The sequence below is a fragment of the Phragmites australis genome, chromosome 2 (genome assembly GCF_958298935.1).
Source record: "Phragmites australis chromosome 2, lpPhrAust1.1, whole genome shotgun sequence".
NCBI lineage: Eukaryota > Viridiplantae > Streptophyta > Magnoliopsida > Poales > Poaceae > Phragmites > Phragmites australis.
The window spans coordinates 28,376,589-28,400,409 of record NC_084922.1 but is presented as its reverse complement, the minus strand read 5'-3'; the positions used below and the strand labels follow the sequence as shown (position 1 = coordinate 28,400,409).

At 46.0% G+C, this 23,821-nt stretch overlaps 2 protein-coding genes across 2 annotated transcripts; both read right to left on the bottom strand.

Moving 5' to 3' along the window:
* Positions 1–5,967: 5,967 nt before the first annotated feature.
* Positions 5,968–7,896, bottom strand: LOC133907272 (acyl transferase 5-like). The gene is made up of 2 exons (XM_062349274.1): positions 7,293–7,896; positions 5,968–6,975 (listed from the first exon to the last, which is right to left on the bottom strand). Exons 1-2 carry the CDS (start codon positions 7,731–7,733, stop codon positions 6,133–6,135), a joined length of 1,284 nt encoding a protein of 427 aa, XP_062205258.1. The 5' UTR covers positions 7,734–7,896; the 3' UTR covers positions 5,968–6,132.
* Positions 7,897–8,173: 277 nt separating this feature from the next.
* LOC133907283 (acyl transferase 9-like) lies at positions 8,174–10,715 on the bottom strand. The gene is made up of 2 exons (XM_062349282.1): positions 10,139–10,715; positions 8,174–9,208 (listed from the first exon to the last, which is right to left on the bottom strand). The coding sequence occupies exons 1-2, from the start codon at positions 10,562–10,564 to the stop codon at positions 8,366–8,368; spliced, it is 1,269 nt and encodes a 422-aa protein (XP_062205266.1). The 5' UTR covers positions 10,565–10,715; the 3' UTR covers positions 8,174–8,365.
* Between the last annotated feature and the right edge of the window lie 13,106 nt (positions 10,716–23,821).

The following is a 23,821-nucleotide window of genomic DNA, read 5'->3' as shown; positions in this document are numbered from 1 at the left end:
TGGTCGAGGACGCGCATAAAGTTGGATCGGTCTACTCTAACTCTTCTTATGATGCATCACGTGTCTAGTGGTAACGATTTATGATCCCCTACTCACATGGTTCCTTGGTTGAACACGGTAGAGATTTTTTTTTTTTTTTGCTAGCATAGCCTACCCGTTCCCTAACACATTGATCACTAGTCGAAGCGCTCATTATGATGAGCCTTATGTCCGCTTGATTGGGAGGCGTCATAGTCCCCAGTAACTCGTGGAACACGATAAGGAGCCTCTTCGCAACCCTGACTTTGCAACACAATAGTTCTTCTCTTCTCATTGGGACCTATTTTCAGAAGGTACACTATATGTTATTTTTGGTTTCTAGTGCCTAGTACTTATTAGTTAAGCCATCAGTTGTCTACTCGAAAAATAGAGGTTCTGGGTAGCTAGTGCAAATAGTAAAAACATAATAAAGTAAAGAGAACTCGTATTGCCTTGGGTGCACATTTGGGATGAAGGACCTGAGAAGCGACTTATCTCGTTTGTCGGGCATGAGGATATGCGGACAAGTAAGGTAGAAAAAGAAATTCAATCAATTTCTTAGGCAATATGATATTTATTATTGCGAGAATGTACTCTGAGGACTTACACTTTGAACTTACAGAGTTTATTAATGACAACAAGCGATGTGGACCTATTATCTTAAACCAAAATAACATAGACTAGATTAAACCAATAAGTAGTGACCCTTATTGCCTCCGTGGTAGCGTAGGCGATGTTTCATGGGCTTCGGACTAGTCATGAAGTCGAGCCCCCAGATTTCTATGTTGGCATCTCGAGGTGCTATGCTAGCGGTCACGACTAAGACTTCTTATCCGCCTTGATCATTGAGCTCTTGGGTTCCTCGCTTGGTTAGTGTTGAACTTCCATGTTGAGACTTCGCTTGTCGTAACAGAGACCTACCTTGGGACAACCCCAGACGGTGATAACCCCCTCGAGTCCCAGGATCTACACGCACTGATAAGTGTAATGTGTCATTGCCATTAAGTTGGCAAGAGTAGATATTCTCAATATGGCATTGTATGTCATCTCGAAGTCGACCACGTCAAATAGATTTTTTTTTCTGTCCAGAAGTTGTCATGCTTCCCGAAGGTACCAGGTAGCAATATCTGGATGATTGGAGTGGTCGAAGATCCGGGTACTATACCGTGGAAGGCTTGAATAACTGGCTTGAAGCAGATCGGGAAATCTACATCTCTTCAAGTGCATTTGCGAAGAGGATGTTCAAGGAACTCCCTCCATCAATAAGAACTCAGGTAACCCTGCAATTATTTATCGAAGGCTTGACCACTATTGGAAAACAGCCTAGCCATATGAAGTTATCAGGGCAATCTTTGCGGCCAATGGAGATTTCGATGTTCAACCACTTAACGGCCTAACGACCCTTGGGGATGGTAGCTAGGACTTCTCGGGCCACCATCTTGTACTATCATTTCGAATCGTATGATGTGGAACCACCGAACATGTGGTTGATTGTTCTCTCATCCAGCTGGAAAGACATCGGGTCTGTAATGTCCTCACCGCCATCCAAGTCAAAGTCTCTGCTTTGGGTTGTGACCTGAGTTTTCTTTTCTTTGGCCGCTTTTTTTATCTCTGCTTTGACCATCTTCTTCCAAAGGTGACACTCTTGGAGATTCTGGTTGTTAGTCTTGTGGAGGTTGTACCAGGGATTACCATCACGTTCACCGGAGCCTAGTGTAGAGTTCTTGCCCTGGGTGTCAGGTAGATTTGCAAAAAAAAAAAATAGTATTATTTTTCTTGCCCTTACCTCCCTTATTATTCTTCTTGCGCTTGGCCTTTGCCTTGTCACCCTCGATCCCGGGTTGAGGGCGCTTGATGCCCTGAGTCTTCTCCATGATTAAGAGAAGTGTGTCTTCTACCTCAGCAGACTCATCAACGATTTTCATGAGATCCTTAACCATCTCGGGCTTTTGGATGGTGATATCTTCAACACATCTCTGGCTCCTGACCACCGGAGTGAAGGCTTGTATGACGTTGTAGTCGCTGACCTTAGGGATGTTGTTTCAGATATTGTTGAAACAGCGTACGAACTCATGCAAGGTTTCACTCCCCGTCTGCTCGTAACATTAGAGATTGTTTTTCATGCTGGGGCGAACGTATATACCCTAGAAGTTGGCTCAAATACATCGCAAAGCTGCTCCCATGAGTAGATTATTCTTGGCGGTAAATTGGTCAACCATGTCCTAGCTACCCCTTCAAGCATGGTAGGGAGGTAATTAGCCATTACCTTCTTGTCCCGAACAACCGCTTGAATAGCTATGGTTAAGATCTGAAGAAACTCAACAGGGCTTGTGCTTCTATTGTATTTCTCGATTGCCCTAGGGGAACCTTGCCGATCAGCTTACATTCCGCAAATCTAGAGAGAAGGCTAGGCATCCGTTGATGGTGTCTTACTTGGTTCCAGCATCCCTGGAAATCTTTTACATAGAGATCAGAGATCGGTCCCGATTTGATCGATGCCGGGATATTCTCTAATTAGATTGATAAGGGGTAGATGAAGCCTTTTCAGAAGTCCCTGATCGCCTTCGCCAGTCATTGATGACCTCACGCAAGCAATTGATCGGATGATCTTTGACTAGTGAGTTTCGGTGGCGGTTGTTCGCCTGATTGTCATCCCGAGAAGCTGTGTTCGTAGGGTTGCGCCTCTCTGAGTCTGATGCATCTTGCGACAGAGGATTGTCTGGCCTTCCCCGATTAGCGCTGCCTCTAGCTAGGGCCAAATGAGAGTTCTCAGCTTGGATGATGATCTCCTTTGTTAAGTCAACCGCCGAGTTCATCTAATCCTTACCGACTAGGGTAGTCAGATCTGTGATCAGAGGGTATACGAGGGCCTCTTGTAGAAGAAGGATCATCTTAGCCATTGTGGATTTACAACAGGCAGTCCCCTATTGATGTTCGAAGGACGGTAAAACTGAGGCTCCGTTAAGGACTAGGGGTGGTGTGCTTGTTTGGAGCTGACCATTGCCTGCACCGGGAGCTTAATGACATTGTTTGTTTGTAGGATCATCATAATGATTACCCAGATCATCACCCCCGTCTCCAATAGCGAAAACTTCTCGGGGGTAACCTCCGCTGGAGGAGGTGTCCAGATCCATCATGCATGTTTCATCAGATTGCTCCTGCGTTGGTGTCTTGACAATCCATATTGTCAGAAGCTGCGATGATTGATCACAACTTGATGTGAATCGGACATTCACAGTTGTCTTGATAGCCGAATGGTTCGAACTCGATACCGTAATCCTTAGCACATTGATCCATAAATTGATTTACCTCATCGCTTGAATTATCACTGGAAAGTTCATCGTTGAAATTCACCCAATCGATCACTGGCTCGCTAGGAAGAGGGGTAAAGTTCTCGTAAAAACCCTCATATGAAAAAATGGTTTCCGGTGAAGCTTTAAGTGACGTCAATGATATCTTCTGCATAGTTTCTTCAACACCTTTTGCCATGGTCCCCACGGATGGCGCCAGCTATCGACGATTTGTGAACCGCGGATCTAACAAAATTATTGAAGAAATAGGGGATGCTTTGAGTAGACGAATTGCAGAAGAACACATGGGGGTTTTATACATGTTTGAGCCTCCCTGAGGATAATAACTCTACATCATGTTTGCCTTGTATTGATCTGAGCATATTACAATGGGCTATGTGGCTAGCCTAGATGACTCTAAACCTAGTCGGCGACTTCCTTGCTCGACTTCTGCTGGCTTATGTAGACTTGTGTCACTTCTAATTGCTTGACTGGGCTTGCGTTGCTCTGATTTGGCGTGTCCTCCTCAGAGCCTCCTAGCTCCGTATATATATATGGGGGTATTATATGTCCTCTGAACTCCTCCTTCTTGTTCTTGGAGATAAATATTTTCGGTTACAGGACGCCTTAGGTGCCTATGAGTAGTTTTTTTTTATCCAGAAATCTCATTCCTGGAGATAAAAATATGTCCCAAGAATTACAGGAAACACTGGATTGCTCATATACGATAACTATGTATTATTGTATTATTCATGGTCACACCATCAACTGTTCATTCTCATGTCATATAGAAAACACTTGAAAAATCATACATAAACACTGTGGAATTTAATGAAAAAATAGGAAAAAATCTATTTTCCATCCCTTAACTATTGACGCGGTTTAATTTTTATCTCTGAAGTCTAATACCAAAAATCTTTCATCCTCTAACTTCTAAAACTGTTCCGTTTCAATCCCTAGTCTTGTTTTAGAGTGGTTTTGCACACATGGCATTGCTGAGCCAACTATCTCACAGCTTGGGGCCCACTCGCCAGCCTCATCAACTCCTTCCTCTCCTGCTATCTGTTTTCCCTCCTATTTCCATGATTGACGTCGTTGTGAGGACCCTCCATCCCCTCCAACGCCGGCCAACAAAGCCATCCTTCACAGTCGTTAGCCTCTCCCCTCTCTAACGCGCCCCATGAATGCTACCACTTGTTGGATGCAGCAAGATCTGAGCTGCCACCCACCAGATCCGACATTAAAGATCATGCTTGAGCGGCATGGAAGGGTCATGCCTGTTGCATAGTTGTCGCAGATCGGGCGACATCTCCGTGATCCCCGCAAGCCAACGAGGTGGACGGGGACAACAGAATCCTCTCTCCATGCTTTGGCACTGCTCCTCGCACGCACCTCCCATATCCCGCTGTCGCATGCCATTCTTGTTGCCTGCACCTGGATCTTGTTGCCATTCTCGTTGCTTGCACCTGGATCCACACAAGAACATAGCAGTTCTCCATATAGAGCCACCCCAAGCTCAAACTCACCCACTCGAGCTCGAATCCGCCCTAACCAAGCCTTAAAACGCACTGAGGGACGTCATCTCTGCGGAGTTTTCCCCTGAGTTTCCCGCATGGAAACTCCTATTCCTAGGTCGAATCAACCTTTCGCATGCCATTCTTCCCCAACTCCGGTGACTCCAATCCAGTCCTGGCAAGTAGTGCTTCTCTTGGTTAATCAAGGGTACCGGAAAGCTTCCTGAGACTCTCCTCAAGCCTTTGCCCATGCTAGCTCGTTGTTGGGTCGTCGCTGATGCAGCCGTCCGCGCGAGCCGAGCGTCGTCGCGCCGCCATGCTTGGTCTTCCCTGCGTGGTTCATCATCACATGCTCTAGCTAAGGATGACCTCGTTCGACGGCGGGGTGCGCCACCTCAAGCTCGGCTCCGACCACTACTACCAGCCAAGAAGCATCTAATTAGACCATCTCACGCGGCTGCAGTTTCTGGTGCTGACCACCACTGCGACCTTACCGTCAATTGCCACCGGCAAGCTCCTCAGTTGCCGGCCACCGCCATCCCCTCCGCTTTGCTCCACGATTCGGGTCGCGAAGGCTCATGGTGGGCTGCCATGCTGTGTTGGAGCCACGATGACGAGGATCTGTCAGACTGTCACCCTTACACTAGAACCCGCCGCCTAGAGTCTTTGTTGGTCTTCTATGCAGGATGCGCGAATAGGGGAAGGAGGCGAGCACGGAAAATGAGAGGGGAAGAGAGAGCGAGGGCAGACGAGGGAGATGCTGAGTCAGCGAGGTTGCTTACCTGAAATCCATATCAGGTCTGCCACATATGTAAAATCACTCTGAAATGAGCCGAGGGACAGGAATCAAATACTTTTAAAAGTTAGAGGATAAAAGATTTCTGATATTAGAGTTCATGGATGAAAATTAAATCACGTCAATAGTTAAGGGATGGAAAATAGATTTTTTCCCAAAAAAAATATTCCACAGTCCTAAAAAAAGACGTAGAAATAGAAGAGTGACCATGCATTGCACTACCAGTAGCTCGTCAGGCTCAGAAAAAAAGCTCGTCATACTCGCTCTGCCCTGCAAGACTTCTTTTTGCTAACCAGAGAGAATATCGTGCCGATTCTAATAGCCTAATATATGATCGGCAAGAAAAAGATTACGGCAAATCTCGACAACCTTGGTATATCCGTATATGGATCATAATACATGCAAACATTGCACTCTGCACACAACAATGCCGATGAGCGTGTGACAGCGCAAAGTGTAAATACTGTTAAATTGAGTTACAACACGCACGGCGAAGCCAAGCAAGAAGCACCATCTACGCGAACTTGGCGAGCTCGTCGGCGAACGCGGCGGCGTGCGGCTCCTCGACGCAGCGGAGCATGAGCCGGATGCCGCGCTTGGGCGCCGGCGGCTTGAGGTAGATCACCGACGCGACGATGTTGACGTCGTCGTTGAGCGTGAACACGTACCCCGGCTCGCCGAAGCCGTAGTCCACCTCGTTGAACCCAACACGGCTCCAGTCCGACACCGTCACCGTGCCGTAGTCCAGCGGCACGTTGTAGTGGTCGTCGCCGGCGCCGCCGCGCATCCAGTCCGTGAACCGCGCGGTCAGCGCCTCCTTCGCCTCCCGCATCACGCCGACCACCTCCGCCAGCGACGCCTCACGCATGGTCTTGCTGGTCCGGGTGATGCCCACCGGGTACACGCAGTTGCCGTAGTAGCCGTCCACCGACGGCAGCACGTCGTGGAGGAGGTGCCGCGTGCTGGCGGCGAAGCCGAGCCGGACCTCGGCGTCGTCGGGGAGGCCCGCGGCCAGCGCGCGGCACTTGAACACCACCGCCGTGACAGCGTCGAAGGTGGAGCAGGTCTGCCTCGTCGCGTCCTTGAACTCGTCCTTGATGCGCGCGATGCTCTCCGGCGAGATCTCGACCACCTGGGTCACGAAGCTGAACGCCGTGAACGACGGCGGGGGCCCACGTGGCAGCTTGGGCGGGTCCGGGATCGCGTCGCGGCCCCAGACCGGAGCCACCAACGGCGCCGGCAGCCCCCGCGCCAGCTCGCCCGCCGCCTTGAGGAACTGCGCCGCGCCCTGCCCGTCGAACACCAGATGGCTGAAGCAGATCCCGACCACGAATCCGCCGCAAGTGAACTTCGTCACCTGCAAAGCTCAAATTTTTTAGCACCTCAAGATCTCTTCTCTGATTCGGCAATTAAGATCCGTTTGGTACGATTCTAGCGCCGAGATTCATGTTAAATTGAGAGTTTGTATAAAATAAAATAAAATAGTTTAAGTATTTTTTTCAAAATAAAACCAAATAACTTTTAATCTGTTCACATTTTCGGATCTGGATTTTTTTATAGCTGGTCAAAATCTTGGATCATAGCTGATCAAAATCTTGGATCTGCAGCCGTGCACAAAACGTACGCCTCTTCCTAGTTCTTGGATCGGATAAGGGAATCGAGAGGTGATCGAACCTGAGCCATGAGGATGAGGTCCTCGAGCTTCTCCTCGGGGGGAGGGCGGGGGAGGAGCTCCTCCTTGGGGATGAGCAGCGGGCGCTCGAGGTAGTTCACGTCGGCGAGCTCGCAGCTCGCGGCGGCCTCCACGAACCAGACGCCCTGGCCGGTGCAGTCCACCACGGGGTCACCGGGGGTCGGCTCCGCGATGCGGCCGGCCACCGGATAGTATGGCACGAGCGCCCTCGCGAACCCGTCGCGCATCGCGGCCACGGCCGCGTCCTGGTCCCGGTCCCCGCCGGCCGTGGCCGGGGGGAACACCTGGATGAAGTCCACCGAGACCCGGACCGCCGCGGTCTTGTCGATGGAGGAGAGCGGGAGGGTGCCGCTGGGCGTCGGGCCCGCAGGCGGGACGAGATCCGGCAGGGACTTGGCGACGGTGGGCGCGGCTGCAGACATGGCGGTGTCAGCTGGTAGAGCGGAGCGGTGGGCGCGAGCAGTAAGTTTGGCTACGGAGTTGGTTGTTGGCGCTTGCCGCGTTCTTTCCGGTGGTCACCACAATGAGTGGAGGTTGTTGCCGGCTGCGGCCTCGTTTGGCACGAGCTCAACACTTAATTGGAAGTCGTTGGCTTCTTTTCTTCTCTTCTGTTAGTGGAGCTCACATGATCAGTTGTTTTCCAAATAATTTCTTAACTTTACAGTTCATAATATGATATCCTGCTATGATACATGCAAGCTTCTTCCTGCTGCTGATCAAACAATGTGAAAATTGATCATCTGGAGCCTGGCTTCTTACAGCGTATAACAGTGGAAAAAACTAAATGGTAAGTTCATATAGACACATAACTACACAAGACTGCAGTTCCTGAACTTATAACAGGCCAAAAACTGTGAAACAATTTGTTTTAAAATGGAACACTATTATTCTTTTCATCAATGTCAATACATTATACATGTATAACGTAACGTGGTGATAATAGTACAACGTATAAACACGACCAACCCTGTCTTATTGCAAGCAAATTCCAGAAGCAGCAATTAATCACAACAAATTCCCAACTATGGAGGACACTGGAACAGACACACAATCTCTATGCATGCTTCTGCAACTCCTCGCTGAACACGGCGGAATGCTGCTTCTCCACGCACTGCAGTACCAGCCTGATGCCCTGCTTTGGCTTGGGTGGCTTCAGGTAGACGACGGAGGGCACGATGTTCACATCGTCGTTCAGGGTGAACACATAGCTCGGCTCACCGAACCCGTAGTCCACCTCATTGAACCCAACATGGCTCCAGTCGGTGACGACAAGCGTGCCATAGTCCAGCGACACGTTGTAGTGGTTCTCCTTGGCACCGCCGCTCAACCAGTCAAGGAACCTTGACGACATAGCTTCCTTGGCTTCCCTGATTGCAGTCACGATCTCCACAAGCGATGCGTCTTTCACCTCCTGACTGGTCTTAGTGAGACCACCAGGGTACACGCAGTTCCCGTAGTAGCCTTCCACAGAAGGCAGCACATTGCTCAGAAGGTGGCGCGTGCTGGCTGCGAAGCCTAGGCGAACCTCAGCATCGGGTGCAAAGTCAATTGCAGAGGCGCGGCATCTGAAGATTATGGCGGTGACCACATCGAAGGTGGAGCACTTCTGGTTGGTCTCACTCGCGACCTGGTCCTTGACACGCTTAATGCTGTCCAGAGAGATCTCAACCACTGACTTCTCAAAGTTGAACGCGGTGAATGACGGTGGTGGGCCTAGGGGTGGCTTAGGTGGGTTGGGGATGGCGTCCCGAGCCCAGATTGGCTTCATCGATGGCTCAGGGATCCCCCTCGCCATCTCACCAACAGCTTTCAGAAATTGGGCTGCGCCCTGCCCGTCAAACACCAAGTGACTGAAGCAAATGCCCACGGCGAATCCACCACATGTGAACTTGGTAAGCTGAACACAGAGGAGAATAGAATGGATCAGTCGAGTTATTACACAAGAAAATTTATAACTAGTCATAACAGAGGTCATGTGGCAAATATGTAACTGAATTATTAGGATCTGAAGGGTAAACACTAAGTAATGACACCAAGGATTTGTGACCTGATAAATAACATTTTCAAAACAATGATCTGATAAAATAATTGTTCCCGTCAGATGGGGTATGCTCCCATGACAATGAAATTTGGAACCACATGATTTGAAATTATGTTTTCAGGTTAGATTTGATCAAAGATAAAATCGAACTGAAGATTATATAATCTTAGATTACTGAATCTTCATCCGATTCTTAGATGCTCAAAGAGAGACAGTTCTTGCTCCAATGTTAAAAAAGACAACTATTTTGTCAAGCGGCCTGGTACCAACAATCTGTGATGAAAGCTAGAAATCTGGCTTGATAAGCTGCAAGTCAACGAGGTAGGCAGCAAAGAATAGTAGAAAACAAATCAATATTTGGCCTGATCCTTGGAATCCCCATCCTGCCTACTTCTGGTGAAATCATCTAAAGCATTCCCTACCAGGTTACCAGCATTGAACTGAGGCATGCCAATGTTTCCTGAGATGATCGCTGTCGACAACTAGTAGCTTAGATCACTAGATCAGCTTAAAAAAATTCATGGCCACTAATCAATCACTCCCTCATGGTTGGTTTCATCTCAGCAGTTCATTTTAAGGCCGTCAAGCCTGCCACATTGTGCTTCTCACTTGTACGGCTGCAAGCCATTGGCATTGCCAGATTTCCTGATCAACGTTAGTCGCCACCCTCCTCCCCCGCAGATCCACACACCAAGTGCTAAACCCTCCTCAGATCCAGGCCAAATTTGCGCCCCAAATCTGGCAGAAATGATCGAAAGCAGGAGCCAGGAGGAGATAGAGTCTGACCTGCGCGAGGAGCACGGTGTCCTCGACGCGCACCCCGGGCGGAGGGCGCGGGAGCAGCTCCTCCTTGGGGATGCGCAGCGGTCGCTCGAGGTTCCTCGCCTCCTCGAGGGTGCAGCTTGCCTCGGCCTCCATGAACCACACCCCTTCCCCCGTGCATTCGATCTCGGGCTCCATCGGAACGGGCTCCGCGATGCGGCCCGCGACGGGGTAGTACGGCACGAGCGCCCTCGCGAAGCCCTCCCGCATGGCGGCGGCAGAGTCCTCCTTCCCGGAACCGGAGGGGAAGACCTGGATGAAGTCGACGGAGACGCGGACGGCGGCGGTCTTGTCGATGGAGGAGAGCGGGAGGGAACCGCCCGGGGTGGGCCCTGCCGGCGGGATCAGGGACGGCGGCGACTTGGCGACGGTGGGCGCGGCGCCGGCCATTGGCGAGGCTGCGGTGGGTCGGGGTGGATCGCGGGGAGGAGGTCGTCGTGGGAGTGGTCGATGGGTTTTGGGTGCGGGAGTGGTGCCCAGTTTTATGTCTCGCTTGACTTTCTTTGAGCTGATTGTTGAGAAGAGGAGGTAGGTAGCTGACAACAACCGACGACTTACATAGTTAGGCCCAGTCTCTCCGTAATAGAGATGCAATATCCCGTTACCCCGTTACCCGTAACAGACAAAACCATCACTAGTCAAGGGGAGCGGTTTTCCTTATACCCGTACCGGTTTAACTATGCATCTCAGACCTCTCTAAAGATCTGGCCCATACGTGGCAGTCCAACTAGCCCAAACAGCAAGCAGCTCAACTAAGAGTATGAGGACACCACGCCACAACAGAGCACGTCGGAGGACAAGACAGACTCGTCGACCGCGCCGTTGTAGCCGGCCTCATCATCTTTGTCATGCGGTCCCCTCTGTCACGACGCCCCTCGCAGAGTCGAGGTCGCGTTGGACCAACGCCTCATCGATGCTAATGATGCACCGTATTCGCTCAATGTTGATGTAAAATAAATAAGAGGTGTTCTATCAGACGAGCGCCCTCTTACCAAATATCAGTTGGTGAATGAATATCCTCACGACCATAACCTCACCTTGTGATCAGAATAGTACTCCATCAATCAGTCCTCTAATTGAAGGATAAGACCCTATAATCAGCACCTGCTAGTCGCAAGACACTCAAGTGTTTTTGTCTGTTACGGATCACATTTAACATCGTCCACTCAAGTGTTTTTTTTCCTTTCTCAGACACCTCCTTTCGACGAGCAAAGTTGTGAGAAGACATGGAGTTAGAGTGAGCCGTCCTATAACATTTAATGCTACAGGATGATCTCATCGGCAAACGTGACAGTGCTTGATGGACGGAGCAGGACTTGTAGGACAACTAGAGCAGGCAAGGCGTGCATACTCCCTATCATGATAAGCTAGAAGTAAGTTTGCTATCGTTAGGAATAGATCAGCTATAGGGCTTAGCCCTGTCCGTTTGTAATGTTCTCCTTTTTTCCTGCTATATAAAGGTGGAAGGGGAGCCCGAGGAGAAAGACATCCTATAACAAATTTATCTAAGTCATAAAAAAATACATATGATGTAGAGTTATTATCTCACAGGAGGCCTGAACCTAGACAAATTCTCTCTTTCTTACGCCCATTTGATCCAACCAAAAAAACACCGATCAACGCATCCATCGTCTGATACAACCTAGATTCATTGTCAGGGATCATCCCCGACACTCGAGCTGCAAATGATGGTGTGCTCGCGGTTGAGGATGGCGGAGGAGTAGATGAAGAGCGAGTTGAGGAAGCAGAGGACACACATAGGGAGGTCCAAGCGTCGCATCAGCGCTGGCTTAGCAACCTCGATTGACTTCAAGACACATGTCACCACGACCACGTGCACCCTTAGCCGCCTCATCATCAGGCCATCACCATAGGAGAACGGGGAATCCTCCCTACCCTCCGTCGCCCGCTCGTCCTTCCTCAGCGATAGCTACCTCCGTTGCGACCCCTGTCGTCGGATCCCAACCAACCGATCACCCCAAGTGCCACCATCATCTTACCTAATCGACACCGACCGACTACCCGAGTACTGCTGCCGCCTTACCCTCGTGGCATCCACCACCCCACCCAACTACATTGGCCACCGCCGCCACCAACCACTAGCTCGCCACATGCCACACACGAGTACGAGTGTGGATAACCCATTGGATACCCATTACACGCACGGGTATGGATATGAGGAAGTATTATACCCGTGTATAGGTATGGGTATTATAATGCGCATAATTTTTTAACATATGTATAGGTACGAGGTGGCACTACCCGATGGATCTAGACCTATTGCCATCCCTACTCAATAATGTTATAGTGCCAGTCTTCTGATACTACTAGTCAACTACACAGTGTTGGTCGATTTCGAGGTCTCCCATCCAGCAGCGACCGATTTCGAGGCCAGCCACCACCTAGCATGAAAGTTTGGGGCGTTTGATCGCTTGATTCGAAGGAGAAGGCAGTAGGAAAGCCAAACCTTGGTGGGGGGAAAGCAAGAATTTGTGGAGCAATCAAATGTGCAGCAAGGTGTGGCGAGGGGGTTCAAATAGCCCCCTAGTTCTCGAGACTGGGCAAGAAAAGGGAATGCAAAATTTGCTTGAACTTACCTAAATCCCGGTAACCATTCATATACTATGAGAGAAATGCCCTCGGCCTTCAGCTTCTCTGGAGAATTACAGAAGTCCTAAAGATGCACTTTGTTTATTTTCAATAGCATACAAAAGAGATAGGTACAATCTAACTTAGAAAATAATTAGAGTCTTATAATTACAGAACTATCTATATCTTTATAAAAAGACAAATTATGATAAAACCAAATAATCTATATCGCATATTACTTCCCGTCGTCTGCCCTCGCTTTCATTCCGCGCCTGTTAGGGTGATTGGAAACTGCTCACTGCTTCTCACGGCGCTCCACCACGCGCCAGCGACGCACTCCTCCCGTCCCCACGCCGACGCTGCCGATGCACTCCTCCCCGTCCCCGCGCCGCCGCCGCCGCCACCGCACTCCTCACCGTCCCCGCTCCACCACGCGCTAGCGCCACACTCCTCCCGTCCCCGCCCTGACGCCGCCGCCGCAGTCCTCCCCGGCCTACTGCACTGTCACCCCTCCCCACGCACGCCGGCACGGCCGGCCGCAGCAATCTCGCCAGCTTCCTCGGTCGCTTGCCGCCTCCACCCGCTGCTGCCTCACTACAACCACTGCGAGCACGCTGGCCTCACTTGTGAGGTCGGACCCGGCGCACGCGACCTGCTCGACTAATTGTCGCGCCGCCGTGGCAAACAAAGATATCTCGATTCTGTGATGATGTTCTGCTCACGACCACGACGACTGATTCAACATATAATTGTTTGGTAACCCGTGATATGTCATGAGAATGGCAAAGTTCAATCCAAGTTCCCTGGTATCTTAGTATCTGATTGTTCCATGGTTGACAATTTAGATCTGCTTGTCACATATATTGGGTCCTCCATTTCCTTTTGTTTGAGATGGAATTAATTGGTAGGATGTGGTTCTTTGTAATTTTGGCAGAACAGGAGCATTGCTTTTCTTCTTCTGTTAGCTTGTGATTTAAATTTGGTATAAACTTCACAACATTTGCCCATGGTCTGATGACTCAGTACTGGTTCTAAAATGTAAATGACATTAGTACAACCTCTTATATCTTGTTTTATCTGGATGTAAATTGTGACAGCCACAGAATCACTATGGATATTCCAGTTATTTTATTCCCAGGTTCTTGCCAAAAAAGTTTTCTGAGAATTTGCTAAGTTTTTGTGGGGAAATTATGTCTACTTTTCCATTGCATAGTGTGTGCATGTTATAATTTAAGTAAAAGATGTGTGCAGAATAGGGTTGGATTACAATAAATAAAAATAAAAGATGGCAGTGCAGTAGTACGATGACACGGGTATCGATTTTGCATCTTGTTTTCCATCCATGTTCCATCAATTGTGCAATCAATGAGTGTAGATGTCTAAATTAGATCAGTGTCAAACAAAGGAGGCACAAATGACTATTATTCCCAAGTAACATGTACTTCGATTTGTTTAAAGAATGGGCCTTTCACACCCTTGGGTCTCCAGTTTGCTTGACTCTGAATAGTTCCTTTCAATCTTCTGGAAAATATCATATTTTCCTACTCTAAAAAAGGTTAACTTAAAGCCATATAGTTATTAGCAAGAAACAGACTAACAGCTATTGTAGATTTAATTTTACTTGTATTCCCCAGCTTGATTGGGACAAGAAGGCTTTGGTCCCAATCAATTTGAATTCATGTCTGCTAATGGTAACCTTCAATGTTTCCATTACTGCTTAACAAGTCATGTATCAGTTTTAAGACATTTTTTGAAATAATGATGACTGAGCTCAAAGTAGTATGAAGGCCATCATTCGATTGATATTTACTAATCTTATGAATTATTCTTTTCATCACTTACTGAATTATTCTTTCGATAAAATTAGACCTACTAAAAAGTAGAAACTAGCAAGCAACTATTGTGAAGATGTATGTTTGTCATCTTTTGGCATCCCGTCTCGAAGGCAACTAAGTCTGAATATATATATATACACACACACGCACTGTATATCTATTATGTGCCTAGTCGTCCTGTAGTTCACTGTTGCGTCACTCCACAGTTATAATCCAAAAAACAGTATAGTTGCGACTCACAAGATGTGTCAGTTACTACAAACATATATGGTCGTAACTGGGTATCTTATCTAGTCGTAATTATTCACTTTTTTATCATGTGATCGCAATTAGGTCACCTCTGCGCACACCCCCAGTTACGATTAAAAAGCCATATAGTTGCTATCGTAACTGACTTTTTTGTCATGTGATCGTAATCAATTATCTGTGCTGTCGTAACTGACTATTTTCTTAGTTGTAACTGTGATCGCAACTGGATCAACTCTGCGTACACCCCAGTTATAGTCAAAAAAGCAGTATAGTTGCTATCGTAACTGACTTTTTTGTCATGTGATCGTAACTCAACTATCTGTGATGTCGTAACTGACTATTTTCTTAGTCGTAACTGGGAGTGGCACGGCAGTAAACTACCACGCTTCTCATAATTATACACTTTTTATTATGTGATCGTAACTCACCTATATGTGCCGTCGTAACTGGGATGGTGCGAAGGTGGCTGCAGCAGCTGAGGGTGATTCAACGTAGTTCACTGTTGCGACTAGACGTAGAATAGACTATATATATATCTATATATATATATGTGTGTGTGTGTGTCTATATATATATATATATATATATATATATATATATATATATATACACACATTTATTTCATTTATTGCACTTTTAAGAAACTCATAGCACCTTTCTTATGCGGCTATGAATGTTTCAGATGCATTTCCACTTCAAGAAGATGCGAGTTTACTGAAACAATTGCCAAGTCATAAATAATTTAAGAAGGGGAAAAGGCTCATTTGCATGGCCTATGTCAAATAAGAAAAATTCATGTGTTTATAATTTTTGAAATGGTAGCCTGTTCTATTCTACACCTGTTTTAGTGGGATTATGAAAGCGTTGCTGTGTTTCTGTTTTTGATTCTTGGAATATAACATTTTCTTCGAACATGTAGTGGATGATTTGGGTGAGAAGATCCATTGGTGTCGGATGTTTTTATCACTAATGTGTAAAGTCGAGGATACTATCGGAATTTATCGCCGGATGGACAAGCGTTGAAGAAACAAGGTCAAGTGTGATCGAGGACCACTGGACGCTTTTCTGTGATGGATTGCTCATGCTTCAGAGCTCAGGGTCTAGCATTGTGCTTAAATCTCTAACGGGTGATGAACTCAGGTACGTTATTCAATTAGATTTTAAAGCTTCCAACAATGTTGCAGAATATGAAGGACTGGTAAACGGGCTCCACATAGCTGCATCACTTGGAATCATGTGGCTTCTTGTGAAAGGAGACTCGCAACTAGTCGTAAACCAAGTTCAAAAGGAGTGCCAGTGCTCAGACGATAACATGATGACTTACTTGAGCAAGGTGCAAAAGCACGAGGAAAAGTTTGAAGGGCTAGAAGTAATGCACATCAGAAGGAGTGACAACTCTAGTGCGGATGAACTTGCTAGATTCGTTTATTCTTGAGCTCTGGTACCCATAGGAATCTTCATTGAGAAACTCCTCAAACCATATGTCCCGATAGTTCGATGAACGGGTGCTGCCTAACTCGACCAGTAGTCTGGTCTAGTTAGCAAGACAGGACTTGTAGACACGGATGCTGCACTATCTCGAACATGAACTGACTTAGGTGACTCTGTACCAAGCCTATCTCGAAGGTTGAGATATCCCTGATAATGATGCGTTTGCAAAAAAATTTGCTCGCAAGCCCAATCTCTACGATTTTGTAAACGGCAAGCTATATCGAAAGGAGAGTAACAAAATCTTGATGAAGTGCATCACGCAGGAAGAGGGAAATAAAATATTGCACGATATCCGTGGAGGCATGTGTGGTAATCATGCGTCTTACCATATGGTCAGAAAAACTTTTCGCTAAGGATTTATTGGCCAGCTACCCTCCAGATTTATTGGCCAGCTACCCTCCAGATTTATTGGCCAGCTACCCTCCAGATTTATTGGCCAGCTACCCTCTAGAATGCTTCTGAGCTTTGCAGACAATTGCTCTTTCTTGGTCTTTCTCTGTTTGAGGCTTGGATATCCTGGGACCATTCCCGAGGGCCCAAGGTGGTTATAAATTCCTATCATGGCTATCGACACGTTCACTAAGTAGATCGAGGCCGAACCCGTTGGAAAGATAACCGTAAAAGTGGCTAAGAAGTTTATGAGGAGCATAATTACTCGATTAGGTATTCCGCATCGGATAATTACAGTAGCCAGTCCAGAAATGGGACCTTCACTGCGTTCTGCGAAGACGTTGGCATTAAAACCTGTTTTGCCTCAGTAGCTCACCCTTAAAGTAATGGTCAGGTTGAGCAAACCAATGGTATAGTCTGTAAGGTATCAAAACTCAGGTCTTCGACAGGCTAAAGGCTTACTCGAAACGTTAGGTAAAAGAACTTCCCTCAACACTATAGGTCGTTTGTGCTTCGACTAACATGGCCATTGGTGAAACTCCGTTCTTCTTAGTTTATGGAGCAGAGGTAGTACTCACGACTGAGTTGCAGTTCGGATCACCGCGAGTGGAAAGTTACGAAGGACGAGCAAGAGTAGTTACAAGTGGATGACATTAATTTACTTGAGGAGTATCGCGATCGAGCGTCTATTCAAGTAGCTAAATACCAGCAAGCATTGTGTAGATACCACAGTTAGAAAATCCAGCCCAGGAAATTCGTTGTTGGGGATCTTTGTGAGGAACCGTCCAGATAACATTCTAATTAATCATTGAGTAAATCATTGTGTCCTAATTAATCATGGAGTTAATCATTGTGTAATCACGACACAACAATTAACTAGAATATCACTCCGGTAGTCCTGACATGTGTTTTATGCCTAAGATTGGAGCACATACCTTTACAACAAGCACATCATCTTAAGACATAATAAAGAGTGAATAATTAAATTAAGTTACAAGTCCTTAAGTAGATTAAATTTACCACAAAAGTATAAACCAAATATTGTTAGAGTAACTACGCAGCGAAAAGAGTTACATAACAACATAAGATTGGTAGTGCCATTGCTCTAAGGTATCACCCCAAAATAACAACATTTGAGTAGAATGGCACTACTCCTGCCCATCGCCAACATCAACGGGCATAAAGTAGCCAAAGACTAAACATTCCTTACCTGAAAAGCAAACAAAACACGTGAGTACAAAGGTACTCGCAAGACTTAATCTATAATGAACACTTATAAATAGCCCGACTCCAAGGAGAATGTAATTTGGATAATTAACAAGGACTCGACCACAAGGTTAAGTGAATTCCATATGCAAGAGCAATTTCGACTCAAGTGTAAACATCTACACCTAACCATAAACAACCTTCTATCCTGATATTATTATCATACCATAATTATAACTTCAACCGTATCAAAACTTCAACAACATCACCATACATTTTCCAACATACCATCACGACCACAACTGGAACTCTATAATTGATGAAAATAGACAGAAGCGTGCTCATAACCGAGAGTGTGGCAATTCGAATTGTTTTACACCCTGCAGGGGGTACTCCATTACCCACACGACTTAAAGATCATACGACTTGTGTGACCACAGAGGTCCACACAAGGGGTACTCATATCAACATTTCACAATTAAGCCCCAACCGTTTGAACATGCGTCTTGGCATGTGGGGGTCATCTAGAACTGCTCCCAGAGCAAACTAGATACCCCTTCCAAGCTTATTATGCCGACAATACTCGAGACTAGCACGCCAAAAGATCATAGCTACATAAGGTATTCGGCTCATCCGTCCCATATATGGATACGTGGTAAGTATAGACAAGTGCTAAAGCCAACTGCAACAAAGGACGATACTTAATTGATTCAAGAGGGCCTATAGCATCTACGACTCCCTTCTCGAGCCATCCCTATTGCTTGCTCGAATCTCTGCTCATCCTCACTAGCTTACAGCATCCTCTATCATCATTATCTTTGTAATGTAAGGTAAGCCCTAAGCTCGCAAACGATGGCCGAACCACCGCTCGACTTCTACCGAGGACCTATGCGATGTTAAGCGTAACACATTCTTTTTAAGTTAGACCATTATGTGATATGAACAACGCAGGTTACAAAGGATCAAGCGATAAACAATGTCAATGGAGGGTAATGCAACAAATATGATCTAAACCAAAATCCGACATAAGACTCATTGACATGCAAACATACATAAAGCATAACTTATCTATTGACACAATATATGATCCAAAGTAATAGGATGAAAATTCTTAGATGATTACCTTATTGATCAGCTTCACAAGCAAGGAAAACAACTTTCAGATCACCCTCGATCACACCCGTGTCACCCTCCAGTCCTTCGTTCACTAACGAAGATCGCATACAATGATGAGCATGAAAGAGATGCAATGCAAATGCTACAAAATTTTAATGGGGATGTGGTACTGGGTAATGAACATAATGCATCAAGAAACACTTGAATTTAAATACATAATCTCATGGTAAAAATGTTTTATTTAAGGTCTATCCAAAAAAGGATCTTAATTAAGCTAACTATCAAGACTAAATGAGCTTCAACAATTTAAACAACACTTTCATACCAAAGTATATATTTCCTAGATAGCACTGATCATAATATGAATTGTCCAAGTGGTTCTATAATTTTAGGACAAGGTATTAATTGTTAGACTGATCATAGTATATTTTTCCTAGAGAGGGAGGTGGGGTTGCTGGTGAAGGGAGAGGAGGGGGTGTGGGTTGGCCAAGCCCAAGTGGGTCCCACTTGCTAGTGATTCAAGCCCATTTCAGCTAAAAATCATTTCTATTACTTCTCTCCCCTTAAATCCACAAAAGGTATCCTGGTGCTCTGAAAAATCTAAGAATTTTTGTGCAGCGATCTTGAAATGAGATGAACCCATTTTAAATGGTTTCAACCACAATGCCTATGCAAGACTTAACTAAAAGCAAACTCTAAAGTCAGTATTTTCATAACACTTCACAAAATTTAAGCCACCAAAAGAATTTTTAACAAGCACTCAACAATTAAACATAATACTCATGATGCATTTTTATGCTTAATGACATGATTAAGGAATTGGGATGTGAAAATCTTGTCCTGTGAAAGGTGCAGAAACAGATTCACGCCATAAGTTATCACCTAAGTGTAAAGGACCCAACATAGTAGTTGAAGTTACTCCACCAGGATCAGTACAATTGTCTACTCCAAACGGTGAGATACTCGAGCACTCATAGAACATCGACCAACTCCGACAGTTTCATTCATAGAAAAGGTAAAATACAGGTAGGTCAATTACATTTGATTCGACTACACACTTTTTCTTTTTCTTCTAACCTGTGTGGCTAGTACAAAGTTGACAGAAAGGATCTACCTAGCTCTTGCAAACAGTGCAGGTTCTACTTCCCTTTGAACGAGTCGAGTGATCTTCTATACTCATCCCTCAGACGGCAGCTGATTGCACCAAGAACTAGGCACCGGCCAGCGTAAGGGCCAGTGAGAGTGGCCAAGGCGAAGATCCTGGTGGAGCTACTGACTGATGCGGACAATGTTGAGTAGTCCTTCGCAGGATGCAAAGACGAGCTGGCGGTTATCGATGGAGAAAGCACCTACTTTCTCTCTACCACTGGAGGTTCAGGGGCTTCATCACAGAAGACCTCGTTGGTGACCTAGTCGATGATCTCATCAAGATCACCACCATCTTCATCTCTCTCTTGCATGACTCGCATCGCCGGCTCTTGTGTCGATTGTTCTACAATATCGACATCAAGGAGGTGCTGGAGGTGGCGGGTAAAGGGTCAACAACCTCTGACGGACATTCTGCTCTTTATCCTCTTAGGCCTCTCGATTGATTCCTCCTCATCAGAATAAACAATGATGACTTCCAGAGGAACCATGGCGAGGGGCCTTGGGGTGAGAGATCCTATATCTTCACTTTCTGGACCAGGCTTAGGAGACGGTGATGGAGTGGAGGCCGTGGCTTAAGCTCTATGAGTTCTACTGGGCATGTAGGGAGAAAGGAGGAAGACGGGGTGAAAAACAAATGGCCTCGAGTACCCTCTATTTATAGTGGCAGGAATGGGTCACACGGTAAACATGGAGACATCAAGATCTGATATCGTTGGGCGTGTAGCGAGGCTACCTCGATAGCGTGGCACGTCTGGCGAAAGTCGAGGTGTCGTTGAGGTATTATGACATGTCTAATCTCTGTAAAGAGGAGTGCATAGTTGTGATGACGCATCAAATCAAGTGTTGCGGTGAAATGAGCACGAGAGGTAGTGGGTTTTCAATGCTCGCTTACTCGTCGGGTTGACTTCACTTGATGACCATGGAATAGTCATAGTCGTATGCTCGGGGGCTAGAGCTCTCAAGTGTGTGGTTGAGCGTAATGTGTCGATGCATACACCCTTTTTTCTGTCTTGATTATCATATCGACTAGAAAGCCAGGGGCTACATCGCGTGTTTTTTATGCTTATGCTCTACTCTCCACTTGATTCATTCATTGAGTAGAGAGTCGAGGGCTACATCATATAATTTTGACTTGATATTTTTGTTTTACTCTTTGTCTTTGGTTATTGCACCATTCAGAGAGCTGGAAGTCACGTTGTGTGAATACTTATGCTCCATTTTATACTCGAATTCAGTCATTGAGCGAAGAGATAGGGGCCACGTTGAGTATATTTTGATGCTACGGATTTACTCTCTGCTTTTATTATCACATCAAGCAGAGAGTCGGGCTACATCGCATACTTTCGATGCTACAACTTTATTCTTCACTTGATTCCGTCATCCAGTAGATAGTCAAGAGCTATAACAACATATATATTCAATGGTACATGTATGTCATTTTTCTACTCTTAGATCGAGTAATCTTCTCCTCAACCACAGAGTCAGGGGCTACATAATAACACCATACTTTTCATAAATTTTATATATGTTTTTTGTAAAAGTTTATCTGGATTTGCATCGACTACTTTGGATAAGAGCTAATAGAGGCATATGTCAGGTTGGACAAAGATAACTACACCTAATAAGGCATAACAGCACAAGAGATTGTCAGACATTTCACACGAAATGACTCAAAAAAGGTTCTGAAGTTCTAGTCAATCACATGTGTGTCCTCTATTGAGTTCATGTCCGAACATTGGTTAAACACGCAAGTCAGTGAAAGTTTGTAAAATACCATCATGTTTTTCTATTTCTAGTTTTACACTAGTCTTTTCATTATTATTACGATCTTCTCAAGTAGTAACTCGAGAGCCATACATCTAACACTTTGTCTAGTTGAGTTTTCAAATATCAATGGATATTCGATCAGCAAGTCGATTTCGAGGACGATTCTAACATTTGCTAGCTGGTTTTGCATCTACTAATGCTAACTCTATTTCATCAATAAGAAAATAGCAAGTAGTAGCATATTGGACAATCAAAATGATAGCAATGGTTACAAAAACCCCCAAATTACGGATCAAGCTCTAAATGTTTCAAGTCAGGAATTGCGAACCATCAGTCAGAAGGACTGCCTTTGCTCTCATAGTCAAACAGGTTGAGCCCTAAAGATTCGACGAAGGCAAGGAATCAAAGGTTCAACACTTTCCATAATCTTTGATGCCTCCTCTACAGAGCATTCGAAACCCGTTATCACCACTTAGGTGTTAAGACTTGGGTTGTAACTCTTGAGGAGAACAAGCATCATTTTGACGTCGATGGAAGCCGATTGGGTCATGTGGTCGAGGGTCTGCTCCCTCAGCTCTTGGAGGGCTAAGACTGCAGTGTCTGGACTAGTGACTGCGATGTCTCAATCAGCCTCTATTTTCTTCAAAGTCTCCACCATTGCATCTCGATCAACCTTTGCCTTCTTCAAGGTCTCGAACATTGTGTCTTGATTAGCCTTCGCCTTATGTGAAGTATCTTTGAGCCTCTTTTGATATTTGACCTTCTCGTCGAGGATTTTCGTCATATCATGGAGAAGGGTTACCTTTCTCTCTATGGAGGACTCAAGATCTAGAGGAACAAATGATAAAGTTGTTGTTAGTTTCCCAGTGCACGAATCACATATTAGTGATCTAGGAGTGAACTAACCTTCAATTATCCTTTGTCGAGTAGCTAGCTCACTATCTTTCTCTTTGAGAACCTTCTAATAGCTCAGGGGGTCAATTGACTGAAGCTGGGACTTGACTGCTACCCGCCTGATCATAAATTGCCTTGACACAAGATGTCATTGTCACCCAGAGGTCGATGCCAGGGAAGCTTGTGGAAGTTCCAGGTTCGTTGAGCTTCAAGCTTGATGCGGGAACGGCTGCAAAAGGTTATTCTACTCGAGGAGGCAGTGGCAGGGCAATTGTGGGAGAATGACCCGGTTGGATGACTAAACCACCTTTGACTTGTTCCTTTGGCTTCTCCAGAATCGGCAAGCTGCAAGAAAAGGGATCATGAACAGAATAGAGAGCTGCAGATTAGTATAAATGTTTAGATATAACATTTTGGCAACTGGGATAAGCACTTGGACTTTTGACTTTTGTCTCTTGATTACTATCTTCCTCGATAGACCAAGGCAGAGTTTGGTTGTGCAGGAGGAATGGTCAGGGGATCGAATGAAGCAAGTGCCTCCAGGAAACCAACCCACAATGATTCACCATCATTCTGGACTTATCGAGCCAATGCTCAAAATAATGACCAATTAAAGGGCGATGACTCAGTAGGAGTTACCCCTTTGGTTGCGTCATTGGATGTAGCGGTCTCTCAAGGTGGTGATCGTGAGGATGCACCAGATGTCCCCTGAGAAAGGCCACCCAAGCAGACTCGGTGTCAGTAGGCATATGCTCTATAGTAGAAAAACTATAGACTACTGGAAGATTTAATTTCAGTACCAGAGGACTTCTTTGCTTGCACTTAAGAGGCACTAGATCATACAACAGATTAAAAGATGAGGATGATCTCTTTGATTGAAGGGACCCTTCGGTCCCTTGATCGACTGGAATTCCCCACGTCACCGGAACCAATGGTGGAACTGTTGTCTAGATCCAATACC